Raw genomic sequence first — 14131 nt, forward strand, 5'->3', positions numbered from 1 at the left:
TACAATCGCTCGTGCCCCAAGTAACAGCACTTTGAGGTGTCTAACAATTTGTATTGTCCATGTTTTGCTAAAAGTATGCATATATTGATAGACAAAGAGCAAATATGTTGTAGATCCTTTTTATCCTTATTTACTAAGTGACAACACAAATTGATATATCCCTCATTAGTGTTTGTGTGTTGTTGTGTGTGTGACAGTGTGTTTATTTATGACAATTCAAGGGGGCTACACATAGTCATCGCTTGAGTGTCCAAGCCTCTCTTTAGTTAATTAAGGGCTGATTAATGATGTGTTGGACTGAAGTGTTGTGTTTGCCAAAGGTGTGAGTTCTCCAATTCACACCTTAATCAGAGCACACTGTTTGCTCTGAATGCTTACTTCGTAGTGTGTTGTGTGTGCGTGTGGCTGCGTGTTTGGTTTGTGTCAGAGTGGGGGGCTGCGTGCAACAGGACTCTTGTGGACTACCCAAATAGCTGCTGATTAGCGTGAGCTGCTTAAAGTAGAATTGGACATGTAGATCAGGCTCATTAAGTCGACTGTACTCCTCAGAAAAACACCATTTTAGAAGAAAGGAGGCGCACACTTTTGTGTTGAATTTCCAGTAGATATTTAGCTTTTCCTAATATCCATTTGGCCAAAAGCCCATCAGGAAAATAATTCATTTTTAATGCCATATTCTACTACTAGCCCAGGGCAACTTTTTATTCACCCAAGCATTTTTAAGCAACCCATATTCTACAGAAATGGCATGATAAATCAAAGTACTTTTATGTACAGAGGAAGTTTTGTGTGTAAGTTGTTAGTAATAAATTGTTCAAACATGTTGTAAAGAATCGAGGCTCCTACTAACATTGTTAAAGATTGATAGTTCTGATCTGAGCACATGTGATGATGACTAACTAGGCATAGTGAACGTGATGATTCTTTTTCACCACATGGATTTAAAGGTCATGGAAAATGCCCTCTCTTCTCTACGGTTGGTGGCTGGAGCTCAGTCCAAAGGGCTCTGTAAGCCCAGAGGAAAGGCACAGAGTGTTAACTGGGAGATGGTGAGGTGCCAGGTCCCCCTCCCCAAAAGGACAGGTACACCAAAGCCTCTCTTCCTCATCAAACATTTGTATTGCATAGTTGATGTCAAACTGGTCCAACATGAGAATTTGTAAAAGAAAGTCAGATATGGTCCAGTCAGGTTTTGGTGTATTTTATCCTCACCACCATTCTTACACCTTAGTTTTTATTTTGTTTTTAGGTGGGAAAATCTGACGAGAAGTTTAATATACGCAGATTGGCCCCAGTTCTTGTTTTCCGTATCTACATTTGTGTTTCCCATTTCATACCGGCAAACAGTTGTAATCCTCATACAGGGTCTTACCTTTCATATCTCTGGCTGCAGTTGAGATTTGTTTTTGTGTGGAACATTTGCATATTCATGTAGCATATTTCCATTGTGCAAACCATCTTTCTATGGCCCATTCTCTTTATCTGAATTCTCTGTCTGTAATGAAAGGAGAAACTGATGTTTCCACAGTCCTATCTTTTCACTCTTACTGGCTTGCTTGCTCTCTGGCACGTCTGTACTCTGTATATTTCTGTAGACTCTCTCTCTGTCTCTTCCTCTCTCACACACATATCTTTTCCTGTGACTCCCTTTTTTCAATTCTCCTTGGTTCTCCTTCTCCCCTCTCTCTCGCTCCTTACCTTTTTCCCCCTCTTTTTTTCCCTTCTCTATCCTTCTCTCTCTCCCGCTCCCTTGCTCTCCCAGTGAAAGGCTGAGAATACCCAAGGGAGCTGATGCAATTAAAATGCTAATCCTGTCTGTCTACAGAGAGAGGGAGAGGGGGGGGGCTGACAGCATGAGGGATTGCGGCTCACATGGAGAACTCGACTGAAATGGAGAACAGAGGGAGGGGGGGGGGGCACTGGGGGAGGTGGGTGGGGGTGCGTTGAAAGGGAGAAGGGGGAGGGGATGTGTGTTGGGGGGAGACAGAGTGAAAAAAGGGGATGCTAGCGAGGGGAAAAAGACAGACAAGGATAAAGCTTGTGTTGTGAGCTGAGCAATGATATACTGACTGCATTTAAGTCTTATCTCTCCCTATGTGTATTACTGTTAATGTACAGCACTACGCTATTGGTTAGGTTCCTCAACCTTACCTGCACCACTTCATATATTGTGTATTGTGTCTGCACAGCACACCGTTTTTACATTGGCTGTGCATAAATGAGAATGATTATGTATGCAGTGAAAGCCCAGCTGGATACCCTGAATATTTCATAGTATGTGTTGCTCGCTCCGTCTCTCATTGCCATACAGCCCAGCTAGTGTGGTAGCGTGTGCATAATAGTGTGATGTCTAAGAGCTAGGGATGCAGGCTGTGAGCCTAAGCTGTCTTCTTATTTAAAAAAAAAAAAAAAAAAAATGTATCATTACTTTCAGCAGTCTTGAGTTTTAATCTCTCAGTAACGGAGGCAGTCCAGCGGCGATGTCAAGAGCCCATTGATCAAAGGGAATCGCTGCCTAGATTCCTCAGACCTGCAGATTTGTATTTTTTCAAAAGTCTCATGGTTGGCTTGCGAGTGGAAGACTTTGGGACTTTTACAATTTCATCCCATGTGGTATTTTTTCTGTGCAGCATCTTAACAGCTGCTATAATACCACTAGGCCACTAGACTGTGCATGAGTGCAATTGTGGGTAATCACAGCTTAATTGGAGTAATTAGGGGAATGTAGGGGCATTAGGCTACAGCTGGGGGCCATAATGAGGAGTGGGGGCAAAAGGGAGGGGGAGAGGTGAAAAGCTTCAAGAGCCACAGTTGCCCTCTTCAGTTGAGGTCAGTTGTACTTTTCAGTGATTGCACAGGGAGTCCAACATAAGAGTACACTCAACCAAAGCTGTGCGTGGCATAATGAACACAAAACTTGAACCGCCATCAGAGTGTTTACAAAGTATCCTGTAGTCTCAACAGGTACAAAACAAATACCTCTGGTGCTCGATCAATATATTAGCTATAGGTTACCTTGCTAGGAAGTGCAGAGACCTTTTGTGAACAACTGAAAGAAAAGAAAAAGAGGAGGGAAAGAGATGGGCAAATCAGGGTCATTAGTTCAGGCGGCTGGGTCTGCTGCATTCCTGAGCCCTGAGATGGGGGAGCAGCGGAGCAGGAATGTGCCTTGGAGAGAGAAGGGTCCTAAGCAGAAGGAAAGAAAAAAGCAAGAAGGCACAAGAAAAAAAGGGGAGGGAAAGTTGGACGCTTTGCTAAGGGAGGCCTTAATGGCGGAAAAGGCTCATTTATCAAATTAAGTTTAAAAAAAGCTACAACTCATCTGCTCCAAAGCACTTGGAATCTTTAAGCAAAACAGTTTTTGTCCTCATTTCTTTCACATCTGTTAGTGCTACAGAGCAGCTCTGCTCATTTGTTAGCTCTGACTCAGATACGGCTGCAACGTTTTCTTTTTTAGGATAACTCTTTAGGACAATTTTAACAACGACGTTTCCTAGTTGTGAAAGTTGTGCTAAGAAAAGGCTCTGAATGACTGAGAACATGAACCTCCTCACCTTTGACGATGAGCTTTGGCTAACTAGCGTAATCCTTAATGAGGACAAACGCCTAACCCAGTTTCCACTCAGATTACTCTTATCATCCATATTATTAGCATCTGGCTCCTTCAGAATCCTGTCTGGTTTTACCACAGTTTAAATAGGCTTTTAACTCCTTCATTTGGATCTATATAAATGTGAAGCCACTGCTGTGTTTATTTGTGACTGCACTTGCAAGTAGTATGTGTTTTAGCGCTGCAACAAATAATCTCTTTAGTAATCAATCAAATTGCAAGTTTTTTGTTCTATAAGAATCAATAGAACTGTTTGCTTTTGTTTCCTCGACAAAATTCTAATTGAAATCAAAAGATAATTTCAAAATCAAGTTGGTTGAACCTAGATGCAAACTCAGATACTCACTTTATGATGATATCAAACAGAAAATAAAGGAATCCTCACATTTGAGAAGCCAGTGAGAAATGTGGGTAACAATTAATCAAACGTCAAAACAGTTGATGTTAAGTTTCTGTCGACTTGTTAATGAACACATCACTACTAGAGCTCTAATATATGGTAATTAAAAATGTTTTATATGATAATAAAAGCAATTTGGAAATATAGGCAATAAAAGTAATATTTTTAATATTCCACTTTAAAGTGAGTTATCCATACATCATGTAGTTATTTGCATATATCTATATAATTAAATAATGTGTTTATAATTTACAAAATAAAAGGACTTTTTATAAATAACTTGACCAACACTTTGAGTTGCGACACCAAGTTTCTACTTTATTACTTTTTGAAGTTGAATGATCGAGAAGCAGAAGAGGCAAGAGAAAATACTGTTAAGTGTTAAAAGCTTAAGGTTCTGAGGAAAAAGATGGGTTTCTGTACTCAACTTGTGTGTTTGTGTGTGTGTGTGTTTGTGTTTGTGTGTATTTGTGTGAAAGAGAGAGAGATGAGAGCATGGCTGCAGGCTGACAGAGGTCCTGGTATAATGCAGTGGTGGAGAGCAGCAACTGATAACTATACTTATGGCCACTGGGGCTCATAGTGACAGCACATGCACTCCCATTACTGGTCCCATGCCTCATGCTCTTATCTTTGGCAGCTTGCCACCGAGGGGCCACACTGCCCTCTGCTGTTGGTTCAGAGGAAGCTCAGGCTCATTGAGAATTCAGCCACACGCTCACAGCAATGACTCAGGGGAGAAACTTCACTGGGTTTTGACAGGGCTGCACTTTCTTTGAATTTTGGCAGCAGTAACGCATCTTCCTATGCACCCCTCACACCCACAGTATTGTTCTTCTCCTTGAAGAGAAATGTATGTTCTCTCAGAAACTTTTTCACCAACAGGTTTTCTCCACCCCAGAAAGGCTTGGGGCAGAATGTAACAGAACACTTTCATAAACAGACAAATGTTGACCTTGTTTACGTTCTCTCTCCTTGTGTCTAGTGCTGAGTATACGAGGTGTGCAGGAGGAGGACCCCCCAGATCCTCAGATCATGCGGTTGGACAACATGCTGCTAGCAGAGGGGGTGTCAGGTCCAGAGAAGGGAGGGGGCTCGGCCGCGGCGGCTGCAGCTGCAGCGGCAGCGGGGGGCTCACCCACCGACAGCAGCATCGAACACTCCGACTACAGAGCCAAGCTCGCACAGATCCGCCAGATCTACCACTCTGAGCTGGAGAAATACGAGCAGGTGTGAGACGCCACTGCTTGAAAATAAACTGTTGTCCGAAGATATTAACATGTTTAATGAATGAAGTCAGTTACAGAGATAATTTATGTACATTGGTTTATCAGTAAGGTAACAATAATGTTGTGCTCACTGAAAAAACTAACTTTGCTAACTTTGTACTGTTGGACTAAATGATTGTATTCCTACTTCTCTTTCCATGTTTGGAGATATTTTACTATTTTCAGCTGCTGTTGTGTTGAACTTTGTGCAGAGAATGGCAACCACAACTAAATAATGGATACAGATTGTGGCCTCATTAACATTTATTTTGACATCGATACATTTGGTTATTGATAATTGGAGTGAACACACACTTGGACAGAAATGGTCACTTATCGGCCTGCATTCTGTATTTAGCTCTTCATGGTTTAGATTCTTGATGGCACTTGGTTGCACTTTCCATTAGTTTGACTAGTATAGGAGTGAGAAACACTGCTATGGACTGTCTGTAAGGCTTCCAATGCTGTGACTAACTCCCAAACAAAGTATCACTGCTTATCAACTAGTATTCAGTCAGGCAGAAGAGGCATCTCATCGACAAAAACCATGTCATGGCTCAGGATAGAATCCGTGCCTGGTCTGTCTTTTACAGTAGTATTAAACTTCTTTCTCTCTCTCTCCTTGCTCCAGGCCTGCAGTGAGTTCACCAACCATGTAATGAACCTGCTGAGAGAGCAGTCTCGCACACGGCCCATCTCTCCCAAGGAGATTGAGCGCATGGTGGCCATCATCCACCGCAAGTTCAGCTCCATCCAGATGCAGCTCAAACAGAGCACCTGCGAGGCCGTCATGATCCTGCGCTCACGCTTCCTCGACGCCAGGTCTGTTTGTGTGTGTGTGTGTGTGTGTGTGTGTGTGTGTGTGTGTGTGTGTGTGTGTGTGTGTGTGTGTGTGTGTGTGTGTGTGTGTGTGTGTGTGTGTGTGTGTGTGTGTGTGTGTGTGTGTGTGTGTGTGTGTGTGTGTGTGTGTGTGTGTGTGTGTGTGTGTGTGTGTGTGTGTGTGTGTGTGTGTGTGTGTGTGTGTGTGTGTGTGTGTGTGTGTGTGTGTGTGTGTGTGTGTGTGTGTGTGTGTGTGTGTGTGTGTGTGTGTGTGTGTGTGTGTGTGTGTGTGTGTGTGTGTGTGTGTGTGTGGTGTGTGTGTGTGTGTGTGTGTGTGGTGTGGGTGGGTGGGTGGGTGGGATGGGTATCGTTAAGGTTTTAACGGTACTACTACTTTTATCAATACCGCTTATCGGTACGGTCTTTTAACGGTACTCTTATCGGTTCTTTTGGAGAAAAAAACAAGGTAAGATCGAAAATACTACAAATAATCATAGACGCATTTTGCCGTCTTTTTGCATATTAGAAAACGGAGTTGGCGACACTAAAACTGCAATATAATGTTTGTGTAGCAATAATACATATGACATATATTTTTCACATGTCTCCAATACCGATAAAAAGACCGATAACGTCTGAGCTTAACGGTACCACGGTGTGTGTGTGAGATTTTCCTGTAGTGATCTGAGCATGTTGTTGTTGTGTCAGAGCTGTACATTCCAAGCAGGTTGCTCATTCTCCCTTCTCTCTTGTGTCTCAGACGTAAGCGGCGCAACTTCAACAAGCAAGCCACAGAGGTGCTGAACGAATATTTCTACTCCCACCTCTCCAACCCTTACCCCAGTGAGGAGGCTAAGGAGGAACTGGCCAAAAAGTGTGCGATCACTGTGTCTCAGGTGAATGACACTACTATCCACATCCCTAAAAGGCTGTTGCTGTGAAAGCTGAAGTTATTCTGTCTCTGTTTTCAGATCAGTTTCACTACATCATTTAGAACAGCTTTGTTTTTTAAACTTGTTTAGTCCGTTGTTATTTCAAATAAAAAAAAGAATAAAAAGATAGCTAAATGGCAGGGGTGTTACGATATATTGGGATAACCACCATGTCAGAAAAATAAAATGTTATGTTATTAATAATAAAACATGATAGTATAATGCAACATTTAATTTACCATTAACATAGTTTAATATATTGATTCATTTTGGCCCTGATGAAACTATAATATCGTGACTATACGAATAAATGATAAATACTTTTTAGCTGGAAGGGAAACCATAGTGATGTTACAACCTAAAATAAGTGTATATCTGACACACCTCTGTCCCCTCAGGTCTCCAATTGGTTTGGCAACAAGAGAATACGCTACAAGAAGAACATTGGTAAGTTCCAGGAGGAGGCGAACCTCTACGCGGTGAAGACAGCGGTGGATGCTGCCAATGTGTCTGCGCAGGCTAGCCAGGCTAACTCTCCGGCAACGCCCAACTCAGGTAACACACGCTCCATCACGTCTACCCTCAAACCTTTGCACTTCTCATCAACAGGCTTCAGTTCCTAAACATACACTTTCATTCTTAAACACAACTGAACCTTTTTCAAACCACACCATAACAGTTTGAAGGAGAGACTGGATTGTTAATAGGAAGCCTTACACTGTACACTGCTGTCAGCAAAATGCACACAGTGTTTTCAGAAATGCTTCAATTATTTTGCAAGAAAACATTCATAGACGGTTATCAAAGATATATTTTTCGGAACTTTAACTGTTGTGATACTATTGTGTTTAGAGAGACTCACCTGATGTCTGCTTTCTGTCAAACCCCCTATTTCTCCTACAAATCATCCCCATTCATTATTTGTTACACACAGTCATAATATGATCATCTCAATTTGCCAAGTGAGCTGAAGGGATCAGCTAGGTCAGGGGTGCCCAACCAGTCGATCGCGATCGACCGGTCGATCGCGGGGAGATTCCGAGTCGATCGCGAGATGTGTCTAAAAATAGAACAACAATATTCTGTTTTATCGTTAATGTCCTATAACATAATCTTCCTGTGCCAGAATAATGCACTTGAACGCATCAAAGCTTTGTGATTGGCCGGCGTGACCCCATGTGTCGGGGCGTGGCTGGTGGGCAGTGGGCACTATTTCGCTGACGTTGTCCGTGTTAACAGGAGTGCCAGTCCGCACACACACAAGACCGCAATTATGGCAGAAGCAAAAAAGCCAAACATATATAATTTTCACTCCAAGTAGGAGGATGATTATTTTTGTATCTATTCAAATTCAAAGTCCATCTGTCTCATCTGCAATGCGAGCGTGGCTTTATCGAAGAAGGGTAATTTAGGAGCGGCATTTACGACGGAATTCCCTCCTAATTCTGCCCTACGCTCCAAAAGGGGAGGGGCCTGAAAGCACAGCTAAATGCACAGCAGCCCATTTTCACCAGGCCCAACAACAAGAGCAAGGCTGCTACCATAGCATCTTATCGTGTCAGTCACGTTCTTGCGAAACACATGAAGTCTTTCCAGGCTGAAATGACTGAGGGGGCTGTTCAAAAATCCTAGGGGGCGACTTTTTTTTCACAACAACGAAAAATACTGGCAATGTAATGAATTGACACACCAAGTTTTTTTCATTCTCACTGCTCTACAATCTCTTTGCTTCTTTATTTGTATTCTGGATTGACCCCTCTCATTCTGTTCTTTTCCTCTGATCTTTAATAATAGATAGTACATTATTAGATGCCTGCACTTTGTTAGTCACGTTAACAGACTAACATTGATTTCCTCAATTTATAAATGGACAGGCTCTGTAATTATACCATAACCTTTTCTCCTCTATCCCTTAACTCGTCTTCCTATACAGATTTATTTACTTACTATCTACTCTAGTCATGTCAGGATTAAAGACAAATTAATCTGTTTTTTTTAATTTTCAGGATTGAATGTTCAAACCAAGACCTAAAACCTGGCATTCCATAAGAAAGTGACTAATATATAAACCAAATGTAATATTGGATCAAATACTACACCAAATGGACAGACACAGATTAAAAATCCGTCACTAGATGTCGCTCATTGTACCAATACGGTTTATATAATAACATATTATTATTATAGTAAAAGGGCTCGCTTTGGCAAAAACCTGATCCATACAGGCAGCCCTAAATAATAACAGGTAAGCATCATGTGTGGTGCTATCTGTAGTTGTCTTATTTTTTGTCGATTTCATCTTGTTTTCACAGAGCTGTGGAAATGAATTTCCCCCTGGGGACAATAAATCTAATCTAAACTAATTTAATATTCAATCCCACACTTGGCGATTGAGAACATACATTCGTAATTTACCTCGTTTAAATCACTTTTGTTCTAATACTATGGATTTAGTTGACACTACTAGCCGACTTTCTTTTGTCCAATATTTTGTGGGAAGGTACATTGAATTAGAAGCTTCTTATTATACATCCATGGGTAGAAGAAGAAGAAGTAGAGGTAGAAGAGGTAGAAGAAGAAGAAGTAGAGGTAGAAGAGGTAGAAGAAGAAGAAGTAGAGGTAGAAGAAGAAGAAGAAGTAGAGGTAGAGGTAGAAGAAGAAGAAGTAGAGGTAGAAGAAGAAGAAGTAGAGGTAGAAGAAAAATAAGTAGAGGTAGAAGAAGAAGAAGTAGAGGTAGAAGAAGAAGAAGTAGAAGAAGAAGAAGTAGAGGTAGAAGAAGAAGAAGTAGAGGTAGAAGAAGAAGAAGAAGAAGTATTAGAAAAAGAAATACACTAACGCTACAAACAGGCACAACACTGTTACTCTGTTTTACTGACATGTAACATTTTATTTCACCTTGCTCTATGTTTTTTAATGCACATTCCGAAAATGGGGACACATGCTAACATTAATTAAGACTACAAGCTCACTTGGGGTTGAGGCTTGTTTACACGTTGCTTGACTGCCTGCCCACATATCTGATCTAATTATAGTAACGTGTGTTGGGGAAAATAATTATTTAAAGTTATTTAATAATTGTGACATTTATTTAACTTTTCGATGGCTGAATGATGCTCAAAGTGAGGGGGCAAATAAAACAACTTAGGGGGCGATGCCCCCTTTTGCCCCCTCGTGGCGCCAGGCCCGAGTCTTTCAAAGACGGCGAAGTTGTGAAAGAAGCATTCCTGGAGGCTGCCGACGCGCTTTTTGGGGACAGTAAAAATAACAGTAGCATTTCAACAGGTTTTTGATATAATAAAAACTCAAGTTAGATACCGTTATTAATCAGCTGTAAGTTTTTGTTTGTTTGAACTTATTCATTATAATTATTGTACAAAATGGTATAAGATAAAGGTTATAGTCTATTATCAATTCAGGTTAAGAAACTAGTGTTGCTTGCATCCTATTTTAAAAGGCATTTATTTTTATACTCTACTAAATGCAACAAAAAAAAGTGTTTGATTCTATTAATTTTGTCTTTTTTATTGCACTTTGGCAGCAGATTCCTGTGTAGCTTCAGATCTGAGTTGTCTTATTAGTAAGCCTAATTTATACTTTTGTAGCAACACTACTCAGTTTTACACAAGTAGAAGTGTGTATTTACCTGGTAGTAGGCTGTCAGTAATGGCTACGCCTGGACGCTTGTGGCGCGTTTCCACTGCAGCGGGGTAGCCCCGTTTAAGCGTCCCTAAGCGTCCTCGGGCTGCCTCGCTGGCCGGCCCAGGCCGTGGCGCATTTTCATTACAGTTTAGGACCTGGGGTAGCAACGCAGTGTAGGCGGGGCGATCGGCTTTGTTTTTGTTCACATTTCGAGTTGTTCCGTCGAGCTCCCGCTGGATTTGATCATCCCCAATGAGATGTAGGAACGTCGTCACCTCCTCGGTCGACCACGGTGTGCTTTTCTTATTAGACGTAGCCATTGTTGTAGCTCATCCGTTTACAAAATGCTGTTTATAAAAATGCTGCAAGCTTGCTTCTTAATATATATGCGACGCTAGGGATGAACTCGCGCGCGATCTTGTGACGATTCTCTCTGACCAATCAGCAGTCGAGAGTGTTGACGTCACTAGTTCAGCCCTGGCCCTGGTCTGAGGGAACCACGATTTTATGAGGCCGGAAAAAGAGGGAAAAAGTACCCGCTGGCCGGTACTAGGCTATATGGAAACGCCACCAAAAACCGGCCTGGCCGCTTGAGGACGGTTAAGGACGCTTAAACGGGGCTACCCGCTGCAGTGGAAACGCGCCATTGGATTGGTAGATCTCGGCAGACTGGCAACTTTAAAAGTAGCTCTCGGTTCAAAAAAGGTTGGGCACCCCTGAGCTAGGTGATCGTTCAGACATTGGGACTCATTTAGTCAGTTCCCTATTTATGGCACAATTGTCCTTAAACAAACAGTGACCACTTTGGACAGCCAGGTTGTTAAAAACCTTTACAAATCCAATGAACTATAACATTCAGTTTCACATAAAAGAAAGCCCAATCTTTCCTCCTCACCAAAGACCAACAAGGAAACAAGTTTACTTTAAACAAAGTGTTTTTATGCAGCTATATTAGCGTTTTTAGAAATATTGGAATTACTTTCACATTTTATTTTCCGACTTTAGCAGTAGGTGTGTGATGCTGTAGGAGAAGCCAGGCTTTTAGGCCTGTAAAACCATCTTTTAGGAACACTGCCTGAGACCATTGTTGAAGCTGGTTATTAGCATTTCCCTCCTTTAGTCAATATCCAGGACCAGTGGTGACCTTTTGACCCCATGGCATTGTGGTTGAGCTGATTGGATATTGGCTATATATATTGCCTGCAGGGTCACCGGGGTCATACAGTTTATCTCACACAGGCGACGCCTACCTCAGCCTGCGTTCGCTCAACGGGGAGGGTCTCAACATCGCCCCCTCTCTACAGCCGCAGGTACGCACTGAAGACAGCTGCAGAGTTGACCTCAATGCCATTAGCCCAGCTACCCAGAATCCCCGGATATCTACCCTTAGCCTAGCTCCCTTCAACCTCTCCTCAGATCCCGTCCTGACTTTACCCCTGACCCCTGACCCCAGCACACAAACGGATGGTTCTTCGCTCTGAGGATGGCTTCTCTGGACAGGATTAATGTCAGTGTGTTGTTGCATATCCCTCTGTAGTTACATGAACAAATAGTCCCTTCATCATCAAGGCCTTCCTCGAGACCCTTGTAGATGTCGACATATCAGGGTATTGAACCAGCAGCCCCTTTGATCAATGGTCAGTTCAATCAGGAGAGACTTCATTGTGTTTAAAGAACATTTATCGACACATGCCATATGATAAGTCTTTGGCGATTAGACCCCGATCCTGAAATCGTATATCTAAAGGGGGGATGCAGCCGTGAGCTAGGGAATCCCCAAAAAGGAGGAAAGTGGATGAAAGATTAAGATCAGACCACTTGACGAAGGATTTGACCTTACCAGGTGGCATGGATTCTGCTGAGACATGATTGAGGATTCAGACCGAGATTTATGCAGTGAGGCAGAAATGTATATCAAATGATATAGAGAAGGAGCCTGACTGCGGCCGGGTATGAACTAGGACAAGAGAAACCCCCAACAAACGAATGATGCGGTGCAATGAATCATTACGATAATATCCGTGAGTGATATGAAAGTAGTGCTGCGCTGAATGTGGGCATGAACTTACCTGACATGATGCAACGAGTCTAAACTGGGAAGCAAGCAAGGGTTCAACAGGAATGTGCGGGGAGAGAGAAGGAAAATAGGATAGGGTGAGCTACGCTCCCTGTGATACTGACTATTGCATGGAGCAAGACTTCTGATGGCTCAGGCAGTCTGCTGGGATAAGTGAGAGAGGCATAGCATGTGGTAAAACATATCTTAGAAGGATGTGATACACCACCACCATAGCTTACCTTAGGAGTTTTTGATTAGCCAGTACGGTGCGGATATCAGGTCGGATAGGGCATGCGTGTGGTTACACGCATAAGGGCAGAATAAGCAATCATTATAAAACAGAATGACAGGACAGGGATGCAATCGGATGAAACCGTTCTGGAGAAGTGCTGATTAATGAATAATGTAATGCAATGAAGGTATTCTGCAGATGATTTAAAACGTGAGCTGAGTGAGTGACTCATTGCTGTGAGAGACATACGCTGCAAGACTACATTGAGCACGAGTTGTTTATTCAGCTGATCGAGGGGCCTCGAATCCGTTCTGATACCGGATCGGCTTGTTCGCTTATGCCGAGACGGCCGGAGTCGGACGTACCCGCGTTTCTGCCGATGGAGGTCTTCTCCTCTCGCTCTTGCTTGATATCTGCTACGAGGATCTGAAACGGTTATGTCGGCAGCATGAGCACCTGAAATCACAGCTGACTGCTGGAGAGAGGAGAACCATTTTAAAGTTTGGCTGCAGCTCGGTGATTGGCTGCTGAGATTGAGGTGAATGAATAGGTTAGCAGGAAGCCCGTGATGAGCTGATTATAAGCAGCTGCTGAGTGAATGTATACCAGTCTTCCTAAAAGAACTTGCGCTGAGCTTCATTTTCTTTCCCTCTAGGTTGTCCTGCCTCTCCAACAGCTGCCTGCTTTTTTAGTCCTTGTTTTCCCTCCCTTTCCACACACTCCTCCATCCCATCTCTCCATTTGTTCTATATCCTTATGTACACCAATTAGATTTCCTCACAGTGAACTGTCTGGAGGAGTCCACACATTTCTGCTGTTGAAATTGAACAATAAACAGAAGCTATAGGATATGCTTTATTGATTGCCGTAATGCAGTGATCACTTTGTCTGAAAAACTACTTTTAATAAAATGTGTCGCTGGCAAAAAAGCAGTCAGAATTATGATGCGTACAGTAGAGGTTTGTGGATTACTCAGTTCAGCCTGTGGTTGTTTAGAAAAACGGTATAGTTGTTTGAATGTTGAGTTAAAAGTTGTGGGTCTATTTTGTGTGGCAGGTGGATACCCTGCACCGTGCTACACACCTGACGGGCGGCTATGAGGAGCTGTCGGGAAGTGGCCTCTACACCCCTCACCGCCTGGATGTGAGTACACACTAAAAGCTTCTTTTAGC

At 42.6% G+C, this 14131-nt stretch overlaps 1 protein-coding gene across 4 annotated transcripts in view; it reads left to right on the top strand.

Moving 5' to 3' along the window:
* Positions 1 to 14131, top strand: part of pbx4 (pre-B-cell leukemia transcription factor 4) — a 32635-nt gene that overhangs the window by 14545 nt on the left and 3959 nt on the right. For 3 of the 4 annotated variants that reach the window (XM_034219837.1, XM_034219836.1, XM_034219838.1), the window contains 5 exons: positions 4996 to 5240; positions 5910 to 6100; positions 6858 to 6993; positions 7428 to 7584; positions 14016 to 14102. In XM_034219837.1, the coding sequence (XP_034075728.1) occupies positions 4996 to 5240; positions 5910 to 6100; positions 6858 to 6993; positions 7428 to 7584; positions 14016 to 14059 (773 nt within the window). In that variant the 3' untranslated portion in view covers positions 14060 to 14102. Of the gene's footprint in view, positions 1 to 4995; positions 5241 to 5909; positions 6101 to 6857; positions 6994 to 7427; positions 7585 to 11761; positions 11765 to 11874; positions 11979 to 14015; positions 14103 to 14131 lie in introns of all 4 variants that reach the window. The other variant, XM_034219839.1, reaches the window with a different exon arrangement.

This window comes from Gymnodraco acuticeps, unplaced genomic scaffold (genome assembly GCF_902827175.1).
Source record: "Gymnodraco acuticeps unplaced genomic scaffold, fGymAcu1.1, whole genome shotgun sequence".
NCBI lineage: Eukaryota > Metazoa > Chordata > Actinopteri > Perciformes > Bathydraconidae > Gymnodraco > Gymnodraco acuticeps.